Raw genomic sequence first — 24,788 nt, 5'->3', positions numbered from 1 at the left:
CCGGAAGGTGTCTGAACGCCACTAAATCCGCTAACCTTTCATGCATGTCTGATCACTTCAAACCCCTGTGCCCCCACCATGATGTGATAGTGTTTTGAAAAGCTGTTATTTCTTTCATTTCCTCTGACCATCTCCCTGTTCTGAACATGAAAGAATGTCCTACTATCATGCCGATCTGAGGGGGGCGCCAAGATCTGTTTGTGAGAAAATTCATATTAATTCCAGCCTTATGTACCATTTGTAACAGTCAGATTTCCAACCCCCTATTGTTTTTACCTTTTGCGCCCCCAGTTCCCCTTGCCAGGCTGTTGTTGCTGCCCCTATTCTAAATGAATGCTAATTTGAATGTTGAATTTCAATGATAATCCCTTCGTGTCCCTCCCGGCCATATCTATGGCTTTCATGAGCACCGCTTTGAACTGCAATAGGCTTAAGTCGGAGGCGTATCTCTGCACCAGGAAACGGCCCCCTACTGGTGGGCGCTGGGCGTTGTACAGGTTGGTGGTGCACACCGAGCAGTTGGAAATCTCCTCAATACAGCAGATATTGTTTACCCTCTGGCACCCTGTTTGGGTGTCTGCACCTCCATGGTGACGCTATCCGCTTTTACCCTTACATCCAGGATTCCCAGCCCGCTGCTGGCTTTTGTACTTGAGGCTATTAAGTTGCTTACTCTAAACGCCGAAAGTACGCTAACATAAACGCTGTTTTAAACAGTAGGGCTTCATATGGGTGTGAGCATATTATGTCTAATAAACCCAATAGTACTATCAATTTCTTGAAATCCAGAGGGCGCCTCTTATCTTTCTGGGGACCCTCTATTTTTCCCCAACCTTTCAAGGCGTATGATATCAGCGCACTTCGGGTCGGGTCCGACCCTCCCGGGATTCTGGCAAAATATGCCACTGCTGTCCAATGCCGCTGTGCCTATTCCTTCTTTACCCCTTGCCTGTAGGCCCTCTCTCTAAAAAGTATTGATATCTTTTGTATTTACCAGCTCCACATGCGCTAAACCCGTAACATTCAGTACCGTTGCCAGACACTTGCTATATTGTGCGGTGGTGTTGGTTCCCAGTGCCTTCTTGGCCAGATCTAAAAGAAGCCCTGTTGCAGGGTCTGTGCTTTGTGCCGGAGAGAACTTCCTGCTGTCACCCGTATATGAGGTGTGTGTTGATGTTGGTTGTGCAATCTAGCCCCGGCCATTTGGTGTTGGCGTTGTTTGCGCATCCCGGTCCCGGCCGTTTGGCATTGGCGTTGATGCTATCCTTATTTGGCTGCCAGAATTTCCCAGAATTCCTTCGGAACTTCTGTCATGTTTTTCTGGGCATTTGGGCCCATTTGGCAAAATTTGCTCCACTGAAAACGAGAAAATGCAATGTTATTATCTGTTCCGGCGATGCGTTTTGCTATCAATACAATGTTTCTGTTCAAAGTAATCCTGGCCAGAGCTCTTTACATTTTTTAACACAAGCTGCCGATTGGTTGTTCTTCTGTTTATAATCCCAACCAATGCCATGTTATCTGACAAAGTGATTAGTTCCGTGTTATCCACCTGGTCACCCCAGTTTGGTATGATCTCAAGTAATGTAATATTCCTCGTCCGACCTGCTGCATACCATGTGCCCGGCCATTTCCCAGCGAACCATGCTGTGTCCAGCATTGCCCCAGAACCTTTGCTCCCGGCCGCATCGGTGTAAAGTCCCCTCTTATTGATAGTGTTTCATGGCGCTCTCCATATTGTTGTTCCGTTGAATCTTGTTAGGCATTCCTCCCATATCAACAATTCCTCCTTAATTTGTTCCTCCAATCTTATGTGTAGATGGGGCTTCTGGCAGCCTTGTGTGCTTAGCTCCGAGCTCCTTGCAAATGGTTTCCCTTGCGGGACCCCCTGGCGGCAAAATGCCAGCTTCCTGCCAAGGACTGCATTTCTCTAATTGTGCTTTTGCTCTTTCCCCTCAAGGCTCTGATTTTGTCCAGTAATTCCTCTCCCTTCTTGCCCGGTACCCTACACACTCCTAATCTAGAATCTATTTCTATACCCTAGAAAAGGAGGCTTGTCGCTCGGGTGGTTGTCTTGTCTGCTGCTAAAGGTTGCCCCATTGTGCTGCCATTGCTCACATTACTGTCAATGCTTGCTGCATTCGCCTGTCCCTGGGCGACCTATCAGTATAAAACCCTCCATGTAGTGCACTGCCTGTGCTTCTGGGAATTTTCATAGAAACTCCCAATGTAAAAAGGAGCTAAATTGCTCAACTAGGGCACATGATATCGCGCAGCCCATCGGTAGGCATTTGCCCACATACATTTTTCTTCAAATGTGAAACCCAGCCAGGGCTTGGAGTCTGGGTGCACTGGCAAGAGTCTGAATTCTGACTCAATGTCAAGTTTTGCCATTAACGCCCCTTTTCCACATTTTTTAACTAGTTTGGGTGCTTCTTGAAAGTGAGGGTAAGTCACTGCTGTGTCTGTCTCCAAGTATCCCATCGTTTACTGACTGCCCCTGGGGGTAGGACAAACTACGTATCATTCTGAACTGCCCTGTGTCTTTTTTGGGCACGCGACCCAGCGGAGAACACATGTATCGTTTGAATTCTGCCTAGTTCTACTTCTTTCTGAATTGTCTTGCTAATTAAAGATGTTTTTTTCCCCTTGCTGATTTTAAGTTCCTGGGGTGTTAGTGGATCCTCTCCCCTGAAAGGGGGTGCTGAAACCTTTCTGGAAACCTTTTTCTATCACCTGACTATTATTCTTATCTGGGTAGGCTGTCAGTAATGCAGCAAACTCCCCGACCTTAATTGGGCTTCTCCCTGGCGTCAATGTGACCTTATCCCGCAAATTATTATTGCTTTCTTTCTCGGGTTCTCTGTTGGGTAGCCTGGTGCACCCACTGCTGGCCTGCATGCTTGTACCTCCCCTCTCTGACCCATGGGCAGTGGCCCTTCTCGAATGTCCAACACGGGATGTTGTTCCTGTTGGCGTTTTGTGTTTTGTTAGCACTTTGGCTGCGGGTATTTGACCTAGCTTCCCATGGCTGCCTCTTCCGGACAGGCTGTTCCCCTTGCTTTGTATCTCTGGCTTGTTGGACTTATTGCCCCCTGTCATGCCTTTGCACGAGCCCCGCTCTTTTTGCCGCAGCATGTCGTATTACCTCTCTGGACTTCCTGTATGTACACATTCATCTGGGCCTGGTCCCATTCTATCTCTGGGTGTTCAGACATAGTCCTCCTGAATCGCTCATCATAGGCCAGCCGGGCCTCTCCCCCAAAAGGTGCTCTTACTTCTCGGATTATGTCCTCATTTCACCCCTTCATTTGGTAATGTCTCTAGTATTACTGTCGCTATTAGCCAATTATCTCAGTTGTTTTCTACCTCAGATTTTGGTGCTAATATTTTTTCTTTGATCTTTTGTGGTTTCTAAATGCATCGTGACCCTTTGTCTGTTCTTCTAGTAGTGAACATATTTCCATGTATTGTCTTTTCCAAATAGCTTCCTTGACCACCTGTTCAATATTCCATGCCAGGGACCCCTTAATTCTGTTCACAGTATCATTCTCTAGTGCTTTCAGTCTTTCTACCAGATGTGTGGTTGTGACCATTGTTCCTGTGTTCCTGTGTTCCTGTGCTCCTGTGCTCCTGTGTCCCTGTGTCCCTGTGTTCCTGTGCTCCTGTGCTCCTGTGCTCCTGTGCTCCTGTGCTCCTGTGCTCCTGTGCTCCTGTGCTCCTGTGTTCCTGTGTTCCTGTGCTCCTGTGCTCCTGTGTTCCTGTGTTCCTGTGCTCCTGCGCTCCTGCGCTCCTGTGCTCCTGTGCTCCTGTGTTCCTGTGTTCCTGTGCTCCTGTGCTCCTGTGCTCCTGTGTTCCTGTGCTCCTGTGTTCCTGTGTTCCTGTGCTCCTGTGCTCCTGTGCTCCTGTGCTCCCGTGTTCCCGTGCTCCCGTGCTCCCGTGTTCCCGTGTTCCCGTGTTCCCGTGTTCCCGTGTTCCTGGGCTCCTGTGTTCCCGTGTTCCCGTGTTCCCGTGTTCCCGTGCTCCCGTGCTCCTGTGTTCCTGTGTTCCTGTGTTCCTGTGCTCCTGTGTTCCTGTGTTGCTGCTGTTGCTGCTGTTGCTGCTGTTGCATTGACTATGACGCTGTTGTTCGTCGCTGGCACTCCCCCTTCTATTGCTTGGGTTCTTGCTATGAGGCCTGTTATCTCCGCTTGGCTCTGGGTGGGAGTAGGACCTACCCATGCCCTTAGTGGCCCCACTCCACTGTCCCCTTGTTCCACTGGTACTTCTGATCCCTTGGTTTGCAGTTGCCTTTCCCTAAATTCAGACATCATTTTTTCCAATCTGTCAAATTTGGCATTTACTACTGACTCCTAGATACTTGTGAGCAAACTCATCTAACATTTCAACCATGAAAGCTTTCTTTTTACTTAGATTGTTCTTCTTGCCGGACCCTGGCATTGTCTCCTTGACTTTCTTTTTTGGTGGTGCCCTTGTTTCATCAAGTTCAGTGCTGGCCTCTTCCTCCTCATTTGATCTTTCACTTGAAGGCGTCCTCACCCATGCCCAGCCATGGATTAGCTCGGCTTCAGAGCTTCGACTTGGTCTTGGCTGCCATTCTTGTGTTCTCCATCCTTGCTGCGGCAGCTGCTCCTTGTGTTCCCCACTGCTCTACGCTCTGTAGTGCGCCGTGGAGTTTGCAAACTGAAAGCTTTCCTCTCAGCTCTTCCTTCCCTTTAATATTCCAGCCTCCATGCCTGTGTTTTCATAAACACGAGCACCTCGCTCCCTTCCCACCAGTGTCTCTTTCTCTGCAGCCTCTCTGCTTATCCGCTTCCTTTGCTGGCCGGTTGCTGAGCTCTCCCTCTTCTCCGCGATGCTGACCTTCTCTGCTTATCCGCTTCCTTTGCTGGCCGGTTGCTGAGCTCTCCCTCTTCTCCGCGATGCTGACCTTCTCTGCTTATCTGCTTCCTTTGCTGGCCGGTTGCTGAGCTCTCCCTCCTCTCTGCGATGCTGACCTTCTCTGCTTATCCGCTTCCTTTGCTGGCCGGTTGCTGAGCTCTCCCTCCTCTCCGCGATGCTGACCTTCTCTGCTTATCCGCTTCCTTTGCTGGCCGGTTGCTGAGCTCTCCCTCCTCTCCGCGATGCTGACCTTCTCTGCTTATCCGCTTCCTTTGCTGGCCGGTTGCTGAGCTCTCCCTCCTCTCCGCGATGCGGACCTTCTCTGCTTATCCGCTTCCTTTGCTGGCCGGTTGCTGAGCTCTCCCTCCTCTCTGCGATGCTGACCTTCTCTGCTTATCCGCTTCCTTTGCTGGCCGGTTGCTGAGCTCTCCCTCCTCTCCGCGATGCTGACCTTCTCTGCTTATCCGCTTCCTTTGCTGGCCGGTTGCTGAGCTCTCCCTCCTCTCCGTGATGCTGACCTTCTCTGCTTATCCGCTTCCTTTGCTGGCCGGTTGCTGAGCTCTCCCTCCTCTCCGCGATGCTGACCTTCTCTGCTTATCCGCTTCCTTTGCTGGCTGGTTGCTGAGCTCTCCCTCCTCTCCGCGATGCTGACCTTCTCTGCTTATCTGCTTCCTTTGCTGGCCGGTTGCTGAGCTCTCCCTCCTCTCTGCGATGCTGACCTTCTCTGCTTATCCGCTTCCTTTGCTGGCCGGTTGCTGAGCTCTCCCTCCTCTCCGCGATGCTGACCTTCTCTGCTTATCCGCTTCCTTTGCTGGCCGGTTGCTGAGCTCTCCCTCCTCTCCGCGATGCTGACCTTCTCTGCTTATCCGCTTCCTTTGCTGGCCGGTTGCTGAGCTCTCCCTCCTCTCCGTGATGCTGACCTTCTCTGCTTATCCGCTTCCTTTGCTGGCCGGTTGCTGAGCTCTCCCTCCTCTCCGCGATGCTGACCTTCTCTGCTTATCCGCTTCCTTTGCTGGCTGGTTGCTGAGCTCTCCCTCCTCTCCGCGATGCTGACCTTCTCTGCTTATCTGCTTCCTTTGCTGGCCGGTTGCTGAGCTCTCCCTCCTCTCTGCGATGCTGACCTTCTCTGCTTATCCGCTTCCTTTGCTGGCTGGTTGCTGAGCTCTCCCTCCCCTCCGCGATGCTGACCTTCTCTGCTTATCTGCTTCCTTTGCTGGCCGGTTGCTGAGCTCTCCCTCCTCTCTGCGATGCTGACCTTCTCTGCTTATCCGCTTCCTTTGCTGGCCGGTTGCTGAACTCTCCCTCCTCTCCGCGATGCTGACCTTCTCTGCTGCTGACTCATGCGCTCGAATGCCAGCTCCTCTGCCTTCTTGGACCCTCTGGTAAGCTTTTTCTTCCGTCTTTTGCTGTGTGGTCCTCTTTGCTGACTTCTGACTCCTTCTGTGTTATATCACAAAGTCTCTGCTCAATGAGGGATTTGCACGTTGCTTTTCCACGTGACGTGCACGGAGCAAGATCAAGCTCCTGACTTGGCAAATGTCACTGGAGCCAGGCCAAGCCACGGCCCGCACAATGAAACCCGAAGCAAGGTAAAGCTCACCGACTGCCGAATAGCACCGGGGCAAGGCAAAGCTTCTGGTCGGCTAATAAGGGAAACAGGACAATGTTTTCAAAAGAAAAAAGTATTCTTCGTACGCAGGCTACTTGTTTGGTGCTCCGTGCGGATTGCCACGTGAATTGTGTTTCCCTGGCGCTTGTTCTTCTTCTTGCTGATAGTTTTATATCCATCAGCGGTGATTATGGATACCGAGGCTTGAGCCTCATTACTCCATCTTCTCGGGTTGAGTGTGTAGTCGTGGGTTAGTATTCTTCTTGGTCTGTGTGGTCCTGTCACAGTAGGGCTGGTTTCACAGGGTCTTCGCAGTGATGGGCCACGGGTAGCGGTCGAAGGGGTTTGCAGTGGTGGCAGTGAGTCTTCTGATCAGAGGGTTCGGGTTCTGATCCAGTCCTTGGCAGAAGTTCTTACTCAGCTTCGCTAGATGTTCGTCCACCATCTCGATGTCCAGGTCTCTGTGAAGGTCTGCTATCCTTGTGAAGATTGGAGCTCCAGACGATATCCGCAGAGCCTTGTTCTGCACTATCTGAAGACTCTTTCGGTGTCGCTCATGGCAGGTCATCCATGCTGGGGAAGCAATGGTGTCCACCACTCTCAGCAGCTGCTGGGTCGTTGCTCCTTTCGAAATCCAAACTGTTCCTTTGCTAGTAGATTTCTTTCGGAGGTGAAGTCGCTGAGTCGAGCGAAGAGGACCTTCTCCAGGAGCTTCGATAATACAGAGAGCAGGCTGATGGGGCGGTAGTTCGCTGGATCCCTCAGTGGTTTGCCTGCCTTTGGGAAAACAATGACCCTTGCTTCTTTCCAGGAACTCGGGAAGTGCTGGAGCCTCATGCATACATTGAAGAGCTCTGTGAGGTGTTCCATTGAAGCTGGTGGGAGGTTCTTGATTGCCATGTTGGTTATTCCGTCGCTCCCTGGTGCCTTGCCGTTCACCAGCTTTTCTGCAAGTCCTGTTACCTCAGAGCTTGTGCTCTTCTCGATGTCTTCTGCTCCCAGCGCAGTTCGGTCTTCTGCAAGATACTTCTCAACTGCTTCCGCCACTCCTTCTGAGAGCCTACTTACCTTGTTCGGGATGAACGAAGCCTCCAGTTTCTCGGCAAGGACCTCTGCCTTGTCCTTGTTGCTGCATGCAAGGTGGGTTCGTCCCTGGATTGGTGGGCTTGGCTCCTTCTTCCCAGTCAGGCGAGGAGTCATTCTCCACACTGAGTTGTCCGCCTCCTTCGGCTTAGCTGTTGCAGCCTCCCACTTCTCTCCACGGTGCTGTCGGATCTGTTCCCTCAGGAGTCTTGTGAGCGTGTTGTATTTCTGCAGGAGATCAGGTGTGCGGAACTTCTGCCACTGGCGTCAGACCCGGTTCTTGTCGGCGATTGACTGACCAATGAGTTTGTGTTGTGTTTCTCTGCTACTTGAGCAGCCCTTTATATTGGTGTAGGATGGCCCTAGGCCATGTCTGCTTGGGGGGCCTTTGCCACACCCCCGACCGGCTGCCGCCGACAACCATTAGCACCTTGTTGTGCTCATTGTTCTCTACCTGTGCATTTCCTGTCTCCCTGATCTTAGGTGCTTGGCACCTGCTATTGTGGTGTAGCCCCCTGTTGTGCCCCTCATCCTGCCTGGCACTGTGTGACTGTGGGGGACAGGGAGATGGAGGAGAGGTGTTGGGGCTCCCTTTGTGGCTCTGCAGCCCTTTGTAATTTCCCCCCTGTCCCCTCAGGCCCTCCTTGTCCCTCCGTTTACTGGCCCGTGCTTTCTAGCTGCGGGGTGCCCCCTCCGCAGCGCTGGCTAGATACGGCCCCCATAAGATGCCCATGGCTTCTCTGGCCTTCTCTTACCATGCCAGGGGTGCAGATACGGCCCCCATAAGATGCCCATGGCTTCTCCGGCCTTCTCATACTATGCCCGAGGTGCAGATACGGCCCCCATAAGATGCCCAGGGCTTCTCCGGACTTCTCATACTATGCCCGAGGTGTAGATACGGCCCCCATAAGATGCCCAGGGCTTCCCTGGCCTTCTCATACTATGCCCGAGGTGGAGATACGGCCCCCATAAGATGCCCAGGGCTTCTCTGGCCTTCTCATACTATGCCCGAGGTGTAGATACGGCCCCCATAAGATGCCCAGGGCTTCTCTGGCCTTCTCATACTATGCCCGAGGTGTAGATACGGCCCCCATAAGATTCCCATGGCTTCTCTGTTCTTCTCATACCATGCCAGGGGTGTAAATACTGCCCTCGTAAGATGCCCAGGACTTCTCTGCGCTGCCCATTCCATGCCCGGAATGTAAATACCACCCTCGTAAGATGCCCAGGGATTCTCTGCGCTGCTGATTCCATGCCCGGGGTGTAGATACCACTTCGTAAGATGCCCAGGGCTTCTCTGTGATGCCCATTCCACACCCCGGGTGTAGATACCGCCCTTGTAGCATGCCCAGGGCTGGGTGTGTGCATTATACCTAAGGCTGTACAGATTGTACGTGCCCGGAAGGTGTACCGTGGTGTTGGTACTGTGGGTGCTTAGGTTGTGCCCCGGCCTGTGCTGTGGTGCTTGTTTTGTGTCCAAGGCTACACTGTGGCTACACTGTGCTGCTCATACTGTGCTACTCTGGTACTAAGAGTCCAATTCATGGACTTTTTTGCATGGTCCAAAGTGACTTTGCACTGATGAAAAGCAGTGGTCGAAGTGAGCGGGAGCTGTCGGGAGCGCTGTTCCTCTACTTCTTTTAATTAAGTGTTACAGTTCCTATACTTTTATTTTAAAAAGAAAGCGTTCTGGAATGGTTTCGTTTTAAAATAAAAGTGTAGGAAGAAGTTGAAACTTGCACTTTCAGTGCACTGCACTGAGCGTTCCCCTAAACAGCAGGAGCATGTGCTTTGGGGTTTGTATTGTGCATGGGAGGGGGCACAGCGATGGGGTCTGTGGGGAGCAGTGCAGGCCAGTAGGGAACATGGTTCCACTACTTCTTTTCGTACACTTCGACCACTGATGAAAAGTGACTTTTCACTGCCGACACAAACCCTGATTCACGGAACTGCGCAAAGTGTATTTTTCAGCACTGCAAAGTCACTTTGAACCGTGCTAAAAAGTCCATGAATCGGGCCCAAGGCTGTGCCCACGCCTTGCTGTAATCCTTGGACTGCCCCAAGGCTGTGCCCACGCCTTGCTGTAATCCTTGGACTGCCCCAAGGCTGTGGCCACGCCTTGTTGTAATCCTTGAACTGCACCGAAGGCTGTGCCCACGCCTTGTTGGAATCCTTGGACTGTACCCAAGGCTGTGCCCACGCCTTGTTGGAATCCTTGCACTGCACCCAAGGCTGTGCCCACGCCTTGCTGTAATCCTTGGACTGCCCCAAGGCTGTGCCCACGCCTTGTTGGAATCCTTGGACTGTACCCAAGGCTGTGCCCACGCTTTGCTGTAATCCTTGGACTGCCCCAAGGCTGTGGCCACGCCTTTTTGTAATCCTTGGACTGCACCCAAGGCTGTGCCCACGCCTTGTTGGAATCCTTGCACTGCACCCAAGGCTGTGCCCACGCCTTGCTGTAATCCTTGGACTGCCCCAAGGCTGCGCCCACGCCTTGCCGTAATCCTTGGACTGCCCCAAGGCTGTGGCAACGCCTTGTTGTAATCCTTGGACTGCACCCAAGGCTGTGCCCACGCCTTGTTGGAATCCTTGGACTGTACCCAAGGCTGTGCCCACGCCTTGCTGTAATCCTTGGACTGCCCCAAGGCTGTGGCCATGCCTTTTTGTAATCCTTGGACTGCACCCAAGGCTGTGCCCACGCCTTGTTGGAATCCTTGCACTGCACCCAAGGCTGTGCCCACGCCTTGCTGTAATCCTTGGGCTGCCCCAAGGCTGCGCCCACGCCTTGCTGTAATCCTTGGACTGCCCCAAGGCTGTGGCCACGCCTTGTTGTAATCCTTGGACTGCACCCAAGGCTGTGCCCACGCCTTGTTGGAATCCTTGGACTGTACCCAAGGCTGTGGCCACGCCTTGTTGGAATCCTTGGACTGCCCCAAGGCTGTGCCCACGCCTTGTTGGAATCCTTGCACTGCACCCAAGGCTGTGCCCACGCCTTGCTGTAATCCTTGGACTGCCCCAAGGCTGCGCCCACGCCTTGCTGTAATCCTTGGACTGCCCCAAGGCTATGGCCACGCCTTTTTGTAATCCTTGGACTGCACCCAAGGCTGTGCCCACGCCTTGTTGGAATTCTTGGACTGTACCCAAGGCTGTGCCCACGCCTTGCTGTAATCCTTGGACTGCACCCAAGGCTGTGCCCACGCCTTGTTGGAATCCTTGGACTGCACCCAAGGCTGTGCCCACGCCTTGTTGTAATCCTTGGACTGCACCCTAGGTTGTGTCTGTGCCCACGCTTTGCTGTAATCCTTTGACTGCCCCAAGGCTGTGCCCACGCCTTGCTGTAATCCTTGGACTGTCCCAAGGCTGTGCCCACGCCTTGGTGTAATACTTGGACTGCACCCTAGGTTGTGTCTGTGCCCACGCTTTGCTGTAATCCTTGGACTGACCCAAGGCTATGCCCACGCCTTGCTGTAATCCTTGGACTGTCCCAAGGCTGTGCCCACGCCTTGGTGTAATCCTTGGACTGCACCCTAGGTTGTGTCTGTGCCCACGCTTTGCTGTAATCCTTGGACTGACCCAAGGCTATGCCCACGCCTTGCTGTAATCCTTGGACTGCCCCAAGGCTGTGCCCACGCCTTGCTGTAATCCTTGGACTGCCCCAAGGCTGTGCCCACGCCTTGTTTTAATCCTTGGACTGCACCCAAGGGTGTGCCCACGCCTTGTTGGAATCCTTGGACTGCACCCTAGGCTGTGCCCACGCCTTGGTGTAATCCTTGGTCTGCATCCTAGGTTGTGTCTGTGCCCTCGCTTTGCTGTAATCCTTGGACTGTCCCAAGGCTGTGCCCACGCCTTGTTGTAATCCTTGGACTGCACCCTTGGCTGTGCCCACGCCTTGTTGGAATCCTTGGACTGCCCCAAGGCTGTGCCCACGCCTTGGTGTAATCCTTGGTCTGCATCCTAGGTTGTGTCTGTGCCCAAGGGTAGTGTGTGGTGCTTGGAGTGTGCCCACTGATTCTCAGCGCTGCTTGTACCCCCCACGAGGCTATAGAGTATTTTACCATACCCAGGAATCCGCTCCAGTGCTCCTGCTTCCCCCTAGGAATCTCTGAGGTACAGGTGCTCATTGCTTATACTTTGCCAAGCCTTCTGTAGGATGCTAACAATGTACCCCAACACGCTACTGTCCTCCTACCGTGTCCAAGGCACGTCCATGGTGCGTGTGCCATGGCCACCTCTGAGATGCACACCTTATCCTCTGCCAAAGGCGTCTGCCTGGTGTCAGCCGGTGCCGCCTTCACTCTGCTCTTATCAAGCCCAAGACCCCTCTGTCCAGGAGGCATCTACCATGCTCAAACGCGGGCCAAGACCTCTTTATAATGTTCTCACCACACCACACCACTCCACACCACACACCTGCTATGGTCCCCAGGCTGTGGCTGCCAGGGGGTTCTGGCTAGCAGGAGGCTCCATGACCAAGATGTTCTCCCATGCAGGAGAGGTCCAGCTTTTCTTGGACATCTGCGGTCAACAGTGAAAGTGTCCTGGACAGCAAATGGTGAGCTGGGATCAGCGGGATCTGTTTGGAGCAGAAATAACCAATGGCCAAGAGTCCGTCCATGACCCCTCAAAATCTGCACATGACCAGGGAGCCACCACAGAAGCCTCGAGATCTCTTAGAAGTGGACATGATAAACGCAAAGGGCCCATCAGAGATCCCTCAATGGCCAAGAGGCCGTTGACGACTGCTCAAGATCTGCACATGACCAGGGAGCCACCACAGAAGCCTCAAGATCTGTTAGACGTGGACAGGATAAACGCAAAGGGCAAGCGACCACCACAGAGCCCACAGCATGTGTTCAAAGGAGGCATGTCCAATGGCAAAGTATCCCCCAGAGATCCCATAATGTCCAATGAAAGGTGACATGAGCCCTGGCCAAGAGTCAGTCCCGGATCCTTCAAGATATGGGGGGGTCATTCCGAGGTTGGAGGTAAGTATTAGTTCTTACCGGCATGGCGGAAAGAACGAGTCCGATCTGGTACTATGCCGCTATTTACAGGCTATTCCGACCTCGCAGGCACGAGCTTTCCGCCATGCCGGTAAATCCCCTAGCGGCATACCGCTAAAGGGCTCGTTAAACCCCTTACCGGCATGAAGCGAGACGTACTTAACAACACCGCCGTCGAAGCTTTGCCGACCGTAATTAGCGGTGACCGTAATTTACGGTATCCGTAAATTACGGTCACGGCTAAATAACGGATATGGAAATTACGTCATCGCACAGGAACGGGAAGGAGTGCGGCGGCCATCTTTAAAAACACAATCCATTGCCATCCTCTCCAGGTAGCACCCTTGGGACGAACCTGAACCTCGGAAAAGGCCCACACAACCGCCAGCTATGCCCAAAGCACCCAAGAAGTCGGCGGACCGCCTCCGCAAGCAGCGCTTCAGCCCCGAGGAGCTGCAGGCCCTGGTGGGCTACCTGGAGGAGCACGCAGATGTCGTGTTCAGCAACGACATGCGCAGAGGGGCAGTGGCCCGCAAAAAAAACATATGGGCAGAACTTGCCCAAAGGGTGAGCGTGGTAGGCACCACCCCTCGCACCCCCAGGGACTGCCGCAAGAGGTGGGACGACTTGCGGTTGAGGGTGCGGAGCATCCTCTCAGCCAATCGCAGCCAGGCACTGCAAACTGGAGGTGGACCAAGTTCACCAGCGAAACTAGAGCCATGGGAGGAAACATGCGCTGCATTGATTGGCACAGAAGCAATCGAGGGCGTCGGCGAAATGGAGTGTGGGGCTCTGTCGTCTGCTGATGGAGGTGAGTGTCCAAAGTCAACACCGCCAATGGCAAATACATGCAGAATACACCTCCATGCCACGTCCAATGCACCTTGTCATACTCCCCTCCACCCATGCTGATAATGGCAAGACAACTGCCACCAAGGGACAAGTGCCACCACAGAATGCCCACCAACCACAGTGCAGTAAGTAGCACATCCCAATAAGCACACTGCAGCAGGCTTGGCAGTGTGCGAGTCAGACTGCACATGACCTGGCCAGGATTAGTGACTCCAACACCTGCGTACATATCCAACACGTGTAGAATCCAGTGATGTAGTAACGGCCAAAATGCCACCAACCCAAAATGACTGAAATGTGAATGCTGCCATTAATTACATTACCGTCTCACACAACCACTCATGTTGTACTTTTGTTCTCCACCCACAGGCAGTGAGCATGAGGGCGATGAGCCTGAGAAAAGCCGTCCCACCACATCGAGTGCCAAAGGCAGGGACCACCGCGTACCGGCCAGGAAGGACCGAACCACCACAGCTCCTCCAAGGCCCATTGAGGTTGCACAACCCCCATCCCTCACTGCATCTGCGCCTACTAACAGCGCCACACCAAGGTCAGAGGATTCCAGCATCTCTGGGGAGGTGGCAGCCACGGCCCCTCTGCAAATTGTGGACAGCCCCTTGTCAATTTGTGGTGCGTCTGAGGAGGAGTACTACCCCACTGTACACACACCCGAGCCCTCCAATGTCCCCCAGATGTCATGCAGTGACTCAGGGGAGGGTGACACACCAGTCCGAAGTGCACGTGGCGATGCACCGGGAGACGCAGATCCCGTGCCCAGTACCCCATTTGAGGCCCTGTCAGGCCATGTTGCCCCAATCCCCTGCAGGGATGATACGCCATCCCAGGATGCACTACGTGCAGGACAGCTCACTGCCCTCATCACTGACTTCAATGAGGAGAACCGCCAGGGCAGGTTGGAGTTACTGGAGGAGCTCAGGCAAATGCGTCAGGTGTTCACGGAAGGCACCAACCGTGTGTGTGAGGCACTTGCACGCATTGCAGACGCCCTTGTGGCAGCACATCCCACCCATGTGACTCAGCAGGAGGACACCCCCTCTACCAGTCGCCCCACCCCAGCAAGCCCGGTGCGCCGCTCGCTGCGTTCTCAGCGGCGCAGGAACATGCCCTCCCCCCGGGCCCTGGGAGCATGGATGAATAGGCAATGCTGGCACATGTGGACTCAATGTGCTACACGGGACTAGTGTTGCAGAGTTGGGGGGAGGGGGGTGAGGGTGTGTATGGGAGTTGGGGGGAGGGGGGTGAGGGTGTGTATGGGAGTTGGGGGGAGGGGGGTGAGGGTGTGTATGGGAGTTGGGGGGAGGGGGGTGAGGGTGGAGGTTTTGTTGTTCATGTTTGAAGCTACAAATACAATACACCGGTTGTGCATAAAAATATCAGAGTGGACATTGTTCAATGTGCATGCGTCTTCTAATGACTCACAGTGCATGGTGTACATGTATCCCCACAACCACTGCCCAATGCCCTGCCATCCTGACACCCTCAGCTGACTTGAGTGTCAGAAATATTGGCCAATCAATGATTGCCACACGGCACATCCCTCCTGTGCACCTGCACCGTGATGCTGTCCTGCCATTTCTTCCTCCTCCCCCTCATCATCATCTGGTGGTAGCAGTTCCAGGTCAGGGTGCAGTGGCACGTTCCGACGGATGCATGCATTGTGCAGCTTTACACATGCCATGGTGATCCTGGCCACCTTCTCGTGGCTGTTGATGAGTGCTCCACCCGAACGGCTGTGGCAACAAAATAGTGCCTTCAACAGGCCAAATGTCTGCTCTATGGCCACCCGTGTACGGATATGGGCTCTATTGTAGTCCTCCTCATGCCTGTTCTGTGGGTTGCGGATAGGGGTCATGAGCCACGGCTTCCAAGGGTAGCCACCATCAGCAGCATGGAAGGGGAATGAAGGTAAGTGTTTGTACATTGATGGTGGGGAACTGTAGCAGTCTTGCATGGCAGCTGGTGATTCCTGGCCATACACACATGTCCCTGGTTGCATCAACCCCATTACTGGCCCGGCTATGTGTCCTGTGCCATGGAATGCTGGAGGGGGTAGCTTCTTCAAGGTGGCTTATGGTGTGCACTCACATCTTGTTGCACGTGCACCGTATATGCGTGCAGCAGTGTTGGCCTGAATTCATTGATGTGTTGGGTTCTGTGTGATTTGGTGGCAGGGGGTGTTGACTGTAGTCAGTAGCATACTTGTCTTACTGCACTGATCAGTACCATGTTGACTTGCACCACTACTATGGGTGTGCGGAACCAGGGACACGCTGCGGTATCCCTGTTGTGCTCACTTCTATGCACTCCCAGGGACGTCTGTCTTGTGTGGTGGGATGCAGGAGGCTGCGAGGTAGTGCATATGCAGTGCATGGTGCAGGATGCCCTTACGGTGTGTGTGGTCTGCCGATAAATGGTGCTTGTGTTGTGTTATTGGGCCAGGTTACCTGTCGGACGAGTAGTGTTGTGTTTTGTACATTCTGGCATCGCTGTGAGGTTAGGCAGTCATGTGCCATGTCGATTGCCTTGGGGCACTGTGTTCTGTGGGGTGCACATCGTGCACTGGCGTCAACATTCCCACACAGGTGTGGTATGCACCCCCACCCTTTCCCACCAAGTTGGGGTATTCATCCACCCCAATCATGGCACCAATGCGCTGCCATGGCCCAATCAGGTGACTCACCAAGCAGTCAGGCACGTTGTCCAGCATGTAGCTCCATCTAGCGTGGTAGCGTGGGGTTTCGCAGGACCAGGGGTCATGTCTTGTTCGGGGTTATTGGGCACCGCAATGTGTGATGTCTTTACTGGCATTTCATACCATCTGGGCGTCAATGGAGTGGTATTGCTTGCAGTTGCAATACCCCACCTCCATTGCATGTGGACAGTTCAATTCCACGTGGGTGCAGTCGAGGGCACCCATGCAATTTGGCATGCCTGCCAGTGCATGGTAGGCAACTCATGTATCCAATATCTCCTGGGGTGTCCGGGGTAGGGATATGTAGTCCCTTGTGTGTTTCAGGAGGGCATCCAGCACTTGTTTGAGTATCTGTGAAGATATGGCCTGTGGTATGCCATGCATGTGCCCCACTGTATGCTGCTACGTGCCTGTGGCAAGGAAGTTGAGTACAGACACTACCTTGAGTCGAGGGGGGATTGCGGGGTGGATTTCTATGTGGCTCACTATGTCGTCATGTGTCAGGTCCACTATGGTGGTGATGGTGTCCCGGTCAAGCCGGTACAGGGTGTGGATCAGCTCTGGTGTGAGATTGAAGGGGGAGGCTCTGATGCGAGTGATTGGGGGCTGCCGGCGTGGTAATGGTGGCTGCACCGGTAGGGCATGCCGGGCCTGTCGCACCCTCCTTCTCCTCCTGTGTATCCTCTGTGGTGGTGGCTGTGGTGGTTGTTGTTGTTGCTGTTGTTGTGGTAGCTGCCTTGCATGCAGGGCCTCCGGCTCCGGTAATGCTGCTACTATTGGTGTCATCTTGGTGTGGGAGGGGGTGGGGTGGGTGGGTGGGCTCCTTTTATGCTGTGTCAGACTGCATTGAGTCCACCTGTACTGATTGTGTGCACCTGTGGCTCTAGGAACCACTGCTCAGAGTTCTTTACTCCTTCTCTGAGATCCTGTATGTACTCCATGCTGGTAAGGTACTTTACGGCCTTGGGGATGCCGTAATTTACGTGTACTACTTACTTGGAATCAGCTCCGGTTTACGCCATGCCGTTAATTATGGCATGGTGGGTCGCGCGCGCGACCCAAGACCGTAAATTACGGCATAGTAGTTTACGGTGCCGTAATTTACGGTCTGAGGGGTCGGAATAGCGTGGAGCGGAAAACCATGCCGGTAAAGCATTACCGGCATGGTTTGGACCTTACCTCCAACCTCAGAATGACCCCCATGGTCTAGGAAGACATGACCAATGACCCAAAGGCCACCAGAGGACCCTCAGGATCTGCTTGAAGGAGACATGGCCAAGCGTCCACAACAGAACCCTCAAGATCTGCTTAAAGGAGACGTAACCAAGAATCTGCCACCGATCCTTCAAGATCTGCTTGAAGGAGACATGGCCACGGGTCCACAACAGTACCCTCAAAATCTGCTTGAAGGAGACATGGCCAAAAGTCCACAACAGAACCCTCAAGATCTGCTTAAAGGAGACGTAACCAAGAATCTGCCACCGATCCTTCAAGATCTGCTTGAAGGAGACATGGCCACGGGTCCACAACAGTACCCTCAAGATCTGCTTGAAGGAGACATGGCCACGGGTCCACAACAGTACCCTCAAGATCTGCTTGAAGGAGACATGGCCACGGGTCCACAATAGAACCCTCAAGATCTGCTTGAAGGAGACATGGCCAAAAGTCCACAACAGAGCCATCAAGATCTGTTTAAAGGAGACATATCCAAGAGTCTGCTCCTGACCCTTCAAGATCTGCTTGAAGGAGACATGGTCATGGATCCACAACAGAACCCTCAATATCTGCTTTTTTAGGACACATGGCCCTGGGACCGCCACTGACCCTTCAAGATCTGTGTGCAGGAGACAGGGCATAGGGTCCACAAAAGAACCCTCAAGATCTGCTAGAAGAACACATTGGCAAGGGTCAACCACAGAACCTGCAAGATTTGTTTTAAAAAGAAATTAAAATGGTCCCTCACAAATCGCTCTATACCTATTCAAAGATGACACAACCAATTGCCAAGAGTCAGCCTTGGAGGTGTCCACATAACTCTTGAGATTTGTTCGAAGGACAACCGACCAATACTCAAGCATCAGCCATGGATACGGTAAGAGCTCTGGGAAGGGGACACGACCGGGATCCCTCAAGCGCTTAAAAACACAGAGTACACGCTGCACTCAGGCCCGGACTGGCCTCTGGGGAAATGGTGGAAAGCCTGTTGTACGGCCTATCACCTTCACTGTTTCAGTAGTGTTGCTGGAGTAAGAAAGGGACAGATCAGGCAATTACTATTTAAAAAGAGAGTCTTTAAGAAGTAGCTCTCCACAGGCCCTGACTGCACGAGTGCATGCATGATTCTGAGAGTTCAATGAGAGAGTCCTTAAGAAGTAGCCCTCCACAGGCCCTGAATGCACGAGTGCATGCATGATTCTGAGAGTTCAATGTGTTCACTTTAATTAGCAGCAACATCTGATTTTTGGAGCAGCGGTGCAGGAGTCAGACCCGTTTCTTTTAGAACCAAAACAGGTGCAGTTTAATGTTGTAGCTGTTATTACTCGTGTGCAGAGCCAAGCAGATCACCTCTCAGCGCTTGTTAATATTATCCTGGCAATGCCACTCATTTTACCAACCCTGAAAGGTTGAAAGGTGCCACATGTGTGTTAAACACAGATGTGTGCAGCAGCCACCCAACCCTCTGATCTTAGTTATTATGTTTACAGCATGGTGGGAGAGGGAGGAATTCGAGCATCTGTACGAGGAGTATGTGCTAGCTTGTGCTATTTTTGAAATTTTGTAATTTAACGGAATGTTGGGAGATCAACCTTTGGAAAATGTGTGGGGCTAATCCGCACACATTTTCCTATGCTTGCCGCACAACACACACATAGTCACGTGTACTCTGGGTGGACAAAGCCTACAGGCGCAGTCCTCCTATAATGTTCAGCTGGAATGTAACAGCCATGGGTACAGCAAAGCATCTCAAAAATGGGGAAGGCAAAACCTTGCTCCTACCATGGTCAGCCTTATTAATTGACAAAGGCTCCATGGATCTTCCCCATCCTTTGTCTGCCGTTCTGGTGGTGGTGCATACTGATGAGAGTTAATTAAAGCAGGCCTGTGAGAGGCCTGGTCGCAGAGCTGACAAAGAGGACAGGGAACCCAACACCGTTTTGATATGCATCTGTGTCAACCTGTAGTTAGCTACCGCCCCTTAGTATCAAGGGCAGTGAACTGTCATGTCTGGGACAACTGTTTGCAGTAGGCAACCCCCAAAGAGGGACCCCCTTTCAGAGGGTAAAAGTATGTGATTTGATGGAGACAGAAAGTCTGTTGTCGCCACAAACTTCAAGGGAGACCTGTGCTTTGATCAGGAACCACAGAGAGCTAAATTAACCAGAGAGACCCTTTTTCTCCACAACAGACAGTACGTTGGGTGGGACTTAGTAGTACATGTTTTCACCCCTTTACCTTTCCTGTTGCAAAGCACTCTGGTTATGACCTCACCCATAACAGAAGAATTCTGGTGGGGACCTAGGATTGGTTCATTAAGGTAGGCTTAGCTTGCACCAATCATGGGGGCCCATTTGGCTTTAAAAGAGGGCTGAGCCCCTCTCTTAGCAGATCATCTGAAGACTTTGCAAGGAGTAACAAGAAGGACTCATTTGGACCCTGGCTGAAGGTACAATCTGCCTTACATCTTCTGTCAGTGAAGAAAAGCCAGAAACTCCAAGAGGTAAACAAGATCCCTCCCCAAACATCTCCCAGGGAACAGAGGGAGATACTGAATCCAGAGGACCCTCCAAGCAGCTCCAGAACCGGTACCCAGCCAGCACACAGTGTGCGCTGATAGGCTCTGCTGCAAGCTTCCTAGGTGGGAAGTGACAGAGAGTCTGTGAACCAAACCAAGGACAAGGCTGTTGCCTGCAACACTCTCCTCGGCTTAAAGGCCGACAGATGCAACTGACTGCACCACTGACTGTCATCACGCCGCAGTCACTCACGCCGTCTGAGATACTTCGACCAGTGCTTCAGACCGGCCAACCACCAGTTAGACAACGATTCCTGACCCTGAGACGCCGTGTAGGCCAGCCTGCAGCCATCCGTCCAGCCTTGCTCGCCGAACTGCCTATCGCCTGATACCCATAGATGTCTCCCGTCTTGAACTCTGTCGTAGAAGCTGCAAAGCACCCTGAAACCGACTCGACACTATTGAGCACCAAGAACTTCTGCAAGCACAAGGTATATTGTGGTTCTGTCCCCCTGGTCCTTCTCTGAAAGGCCCTAATGACATTTTACGACCGATTGCCCCCTTTGTGCCGAATCCAAGTATCCTTGAACTATTGCGATTAATTACTATACCGCCTACCTTTCTGTCAGTATCCAGAGTCTTTCCTTTTCCTTTGTGAAACTGTCTGTCCTCTGTGTTCCTTTACAGGGTGGGCTGTATTTTGTAGTGTGCTAGAACTGTCTGTTGTGATAATATTAAAGAAGATATTTGTGTACAACTTTGACTGGACAGTCCCTTTTATCATTGGGTAATAATTGTATTTTCGCTGTGTTGCAACTAACCAACGATGCACGACCTTGCAGAGATAAGCCTGCCGTTCTGTCCACGTTACCAACATTGGACAAGGAGGTCTTATAATACACTTGTGTTTCCAATCTGTTCGGATCCCTTCTGGTGTACTAGAGGTGTGGGGCTGATTGATGGTTTAGAAGCCGATATTCATCCCTGAACCACTGGTGCCCCGAAGTTAATTCGTCACAGGGGATGGGGGGGGGGTGTAGCCAAGAGGTAAGAAAGCTTTCCGAGTTGGATCTGTGGCGGTGAGAGGGGGGCAGGTGGGGTGGCTGTCGTCATAAGCCACACGCAGCGCAAGGTGGGCTCAGCCATTAGAGAGCAGCCTTTATCTGATCGCCCATTTCTGTCCGATAGAATGCCTGATTAATGCCTGATCAAACAGAATCGTGTGCCAATGGTCTTGATTTCTACAAAGCAGACCTGACAGAACGCCTTTACTTCCCGAAACACACCCCCGTTTGACCCTGAGCCTGGCACAGGGTGGCAGGGATGTCGCCATGGTCACGGCGAGACTCTGGGCAGCGTGCCGTGAAGGTTGACCGATGCCATGCCATGCCCAGCTGCCCACACAGGGCTCCCAAGCGCCACTGCCCGCGCGGTGCCCTGGCACAGGAATGCGTTACACTTAGGGTCTGGCTCTGGGGGTGGTGGGGGACGCAGATGAATGCCCCAGACAGTGGAACTCTGCTGTAACAGGGAAGACACAATCTCTGGAGTGGTTTAATTAGACGGGTGTCAGTCCCCCAAGCCCGCAGCACCCCACGTCCATTGGTTTATTGTATCTTTGGGCCTGGGGGGTAATGCCTGCTCCATCCGATCTTTGATGAGGGGGCCTTGGGTGAGGTGAGCCTGGGTAAGGACCCCTGTGCAATGGAGCTAAGGTCAGTCATCATGTGTCCCTTGTCCAAAGCCCTGGTGAAGATGGCATGCACTGGGCTAAAGAAGGAACCCGTTGCAGTTGTGTACCTAGAACCCATCGCTACCTTCACCCGCCTTGGCACCCTAATCTGGATCCCCTCTCCTTAAAAAGACTCTCCTTGCATCTTTGCAAAAAAGAGAAGTTCTCCTATCAGGGAAGTGAGTGGCCATGAACTATGGCAGTGGGTGCAACCTATGACTCCCATAATCCCTCAACATTGACTATGCTGGCTAGGGCTGATGGGAAATGTAGTCCAAAACATTTGGCGAGCCAAAGGTTGCAAACCCCTGGACTAAGGTATCATGAAATGTGCACCCGAGCCCTGCACATCCACCCCAGGAATCAAGGGGACTTCCTGAGACGCTGCCAGGTGCTGCAGATGAGGGTGCTGAGGGGCTGGGGGGCTCAGAGGTGTCCTGGTGAAGCGTTACTCCAAATAAGTAAAGTGGAACTAGCTCAACACTCTGCACTCGTGTGACTTATCCCAGAGCCTTCGTGGTACTGGGACAGGGTCGGACTGGGGCATAAGATGGCCTCGGGCACCAATAAAAAAGCGGCGCACAGCTGCAAATGGCATGTCTGACACGGTCGCTAGTAAGGGCAAGGATTCAGCACCCTGGATAATATGATTATTCTGAACCATGTTATCTCTAACACAGTCGCTAGTAAGGGCAAGGATTCAGCACCTGGATAATATCAGTATGCTGAAGCACGTTATCTCTGACACGGTCGCGAGTAAGGGCAAGGATTCAGCACCTGGATTATATGACTATGTTGAATATCGTTATCTCTGACACAGTTGCTAGTAAGGGCAAGGATTCAGCACCTGGATAATCTGACTATGCTGAATATCGTTATCTCCGACACAGTTGCTAGTAAGGGCAAGGATTCAGCACCTGGATAATCTGACTATGCTGAATATCGTTATCTCTAACACGGTCCCTAGTAAGGGCAAGGATTCAGCACCCGGATAATCTGACGATGCTGAACCATGTTATCTGTGACCCGGTCGCTAGTAAGGGCAAGGATTTAGCACCTGGATAATATAACTATGTTGGACCATGTTATCTCTGACACGGTCGCTAGTAAGGCCAAGGATTCAGCACCCTGAATAATATGACTATGCTGAACCATGTTATCTCTGACACGGTCGTAGTAAGGGCAAGGATTCAGCACCTAGATAATATGACTATGCTGAACCATGTTATCTCTGACACGGTCGTAGTAAGGGCAAGGATTCACCCCCTTGGATAATATGACTATGCTGAACCATGTTATCTCTAACACAGTCGCTAGTAAGGGCAAGGATTCAGCACCTGGATAATCTGACTATGCTGAACCATGTTATCTGTGACACGGTCGCTAGTAAGGGCAAGGATTCAGCACCTGGATAATCTGACTATGCTGAACCATGTTATCTGTGACCGGGTCGCTAGTAAGGGCAAGGATTCAGCACCTGGATAATATGACTATGCTGAACCATGTCATCTCTGACACGGTCGCTAGTAAGGGCAAGGATTCAGCACCTGGATAATCTGACTATGCTGAACCATGTTATCTGTGACCGGGTCGCAAGGGCAAGGATTCAGCACCTGGATAATATGACTATGCTGAACCATGTTATCTGTGACCGGGTCGCAAGGGCAAGGATTCAGCACCTGGATAATATGACTCTGCTGAACCATGTTATCTCTGACACGGTCGCTAGTAAGGGCAAGGATTCAGCACCTGGATAATATGACTCTGCTGAGCCACCTTATCTCTGACACGGTCGCTAGTAAGGGCAAGGATTCAGCACCTGGATAATTTGACTATGCTGTACCATGTTATCATTGACAAGGTTGCTAGTAAGGGCAAGGATACAGCACCTGGATAATATGACTATGCTGAACCATGTTCTCTCTGACACGGTCCCTAGTAAGGGCAAGGATTCAGCACCTGGATAATATGACTCTGCTGAACCACGTTATCTCTGACACGGTCGCTAGTAAGGGCAAGGATTCAGCACCCTGAATAATATGACTTTGCTGAACCATGTTATCTCTGACACGGTCGCTAGTAAGGGCAAGGATTCAGCACCTGGATAATATGACTATGCTGAACCATGTTATCTCTGACACGCTTGCTAGTAAGGGGAAGGATTCAGCACCCTGAATAATATGACTTTGCTGAACCATGTTATCTCTGACACGGTCGCTAGTAAGGGCAAGGATTCAGCGCCTGGATAATTTGACTATGCTGTACCATGTTATCATTGACAAGGTTGCTAGTAAGGGCAAGGATTCAGCACCCTGAATAATAAGACTCCGCTGAACCATGTTATCTCTGACACGGTCGCTAGTAAGGGCAAGGATTCAGCACCCTGAATAATAAGACTTTGCTGAACCATGTTATCTCTGACACGGTTGATAGTAAGGGCAAGGATTCAGCACCTGGATAATATGACTATGCTGAACCATGTTATCTCTGACACGCTTGCTAGTAAGGGGAAGGATTCAGCACCCTGAATAATATGACTTTGCTGAACCATGTTATCTCTGACACGGTCGCTAGTAAGGGCAAGGATTCAGCACCTGGATAATTTGACTATGCTGTACCATGTTATCATTGACAAGGTTGCTAGTAAGGGCAAGGATTCAGCACCTGGATAATGTGACTATGCTGAACCATGTTATCTCTGACACGGTCGCTAGTAAGGGCAAGGATTCAGCACCTCGATAATATGACTATGCTGAGCCACCTTATCTCTGACACGGTCGCTAGTAAGGGCAAGGATTCAGCACCTGGATAATTTGACTATGCTGTACCATGTTATCATTGACAAGGTTGCTAGTAAGGGCAAGGATACAGCACCTGGATAATTTGACTATGCTGAACCATGTTATCTCTGACACGGTCGCTAGTAAGGGCAAGGATTCAGCACCTGGATAATTTGACTATGCTGTACCATGTTATCATTGACAAGGTTGCTAGTAAGGGCAAGGATTCAGCACCCTGAATAATAAGACTCTGCTGAACCACGTTATCTCTGACACGGTCGCTAGTAAGGGCAAGGATTCAGCACCCTGAATAATAAGACTTTGCTGAACCATGTTATCTCTGACACTGTTGATAGTAAGGGCAAGGATTCAGCACCTGGATAATATGACTATGCTGAACCA

The 24,788-nt window shown here is 52.0% G+C and overlaps 2 protein-coding genes across 2 annotated transcripts in view; both read right to left on the bottom strand.

Annotated features, from left to right (window-relative positions):
* HPCAL4 (hippocalcin like 4) overlaps window positions 1-24,788 on the bottom strand; it is a 365,622-nt gene that overhangs the window by 202,886 nt on the left and 137,948 nt on the right. The gene's annotated exons all lie outside the window — the stretch shown is intronic.
* LOC138504883 (putative per-hexamer repeat protein 5) lies at window positions 3,572-4,111 on the bottom strand. The gene has a single exon (XM_069625293.1). It carries the CDS (start codon window positions 4,109-4,111, stop codon window positions 3,572-3,574), a length of 540 nt encoding a protein of 179 aa, XP_069481394.1.

Source organism: Ambystoma mexicanum, chromosome 11 (genome assembly GCF_040938575.1).
Source record: "Ambystoma mexicanum isolate Mex_15411 chromosome 11, UKY_AmexF1_1, whole genome shotgun sequence".
Lineage (NCBI taxonomy): Eukaryota > Metazoa > Chordata > Amphibia > Caudata > Ambystomatidae > Ambystoma > Ambystoma mexicanum.
Note: the sequence above shows the minus strand (reverse complement) of the source record. Positions and strands in the feature narration are given on the sequence as shown.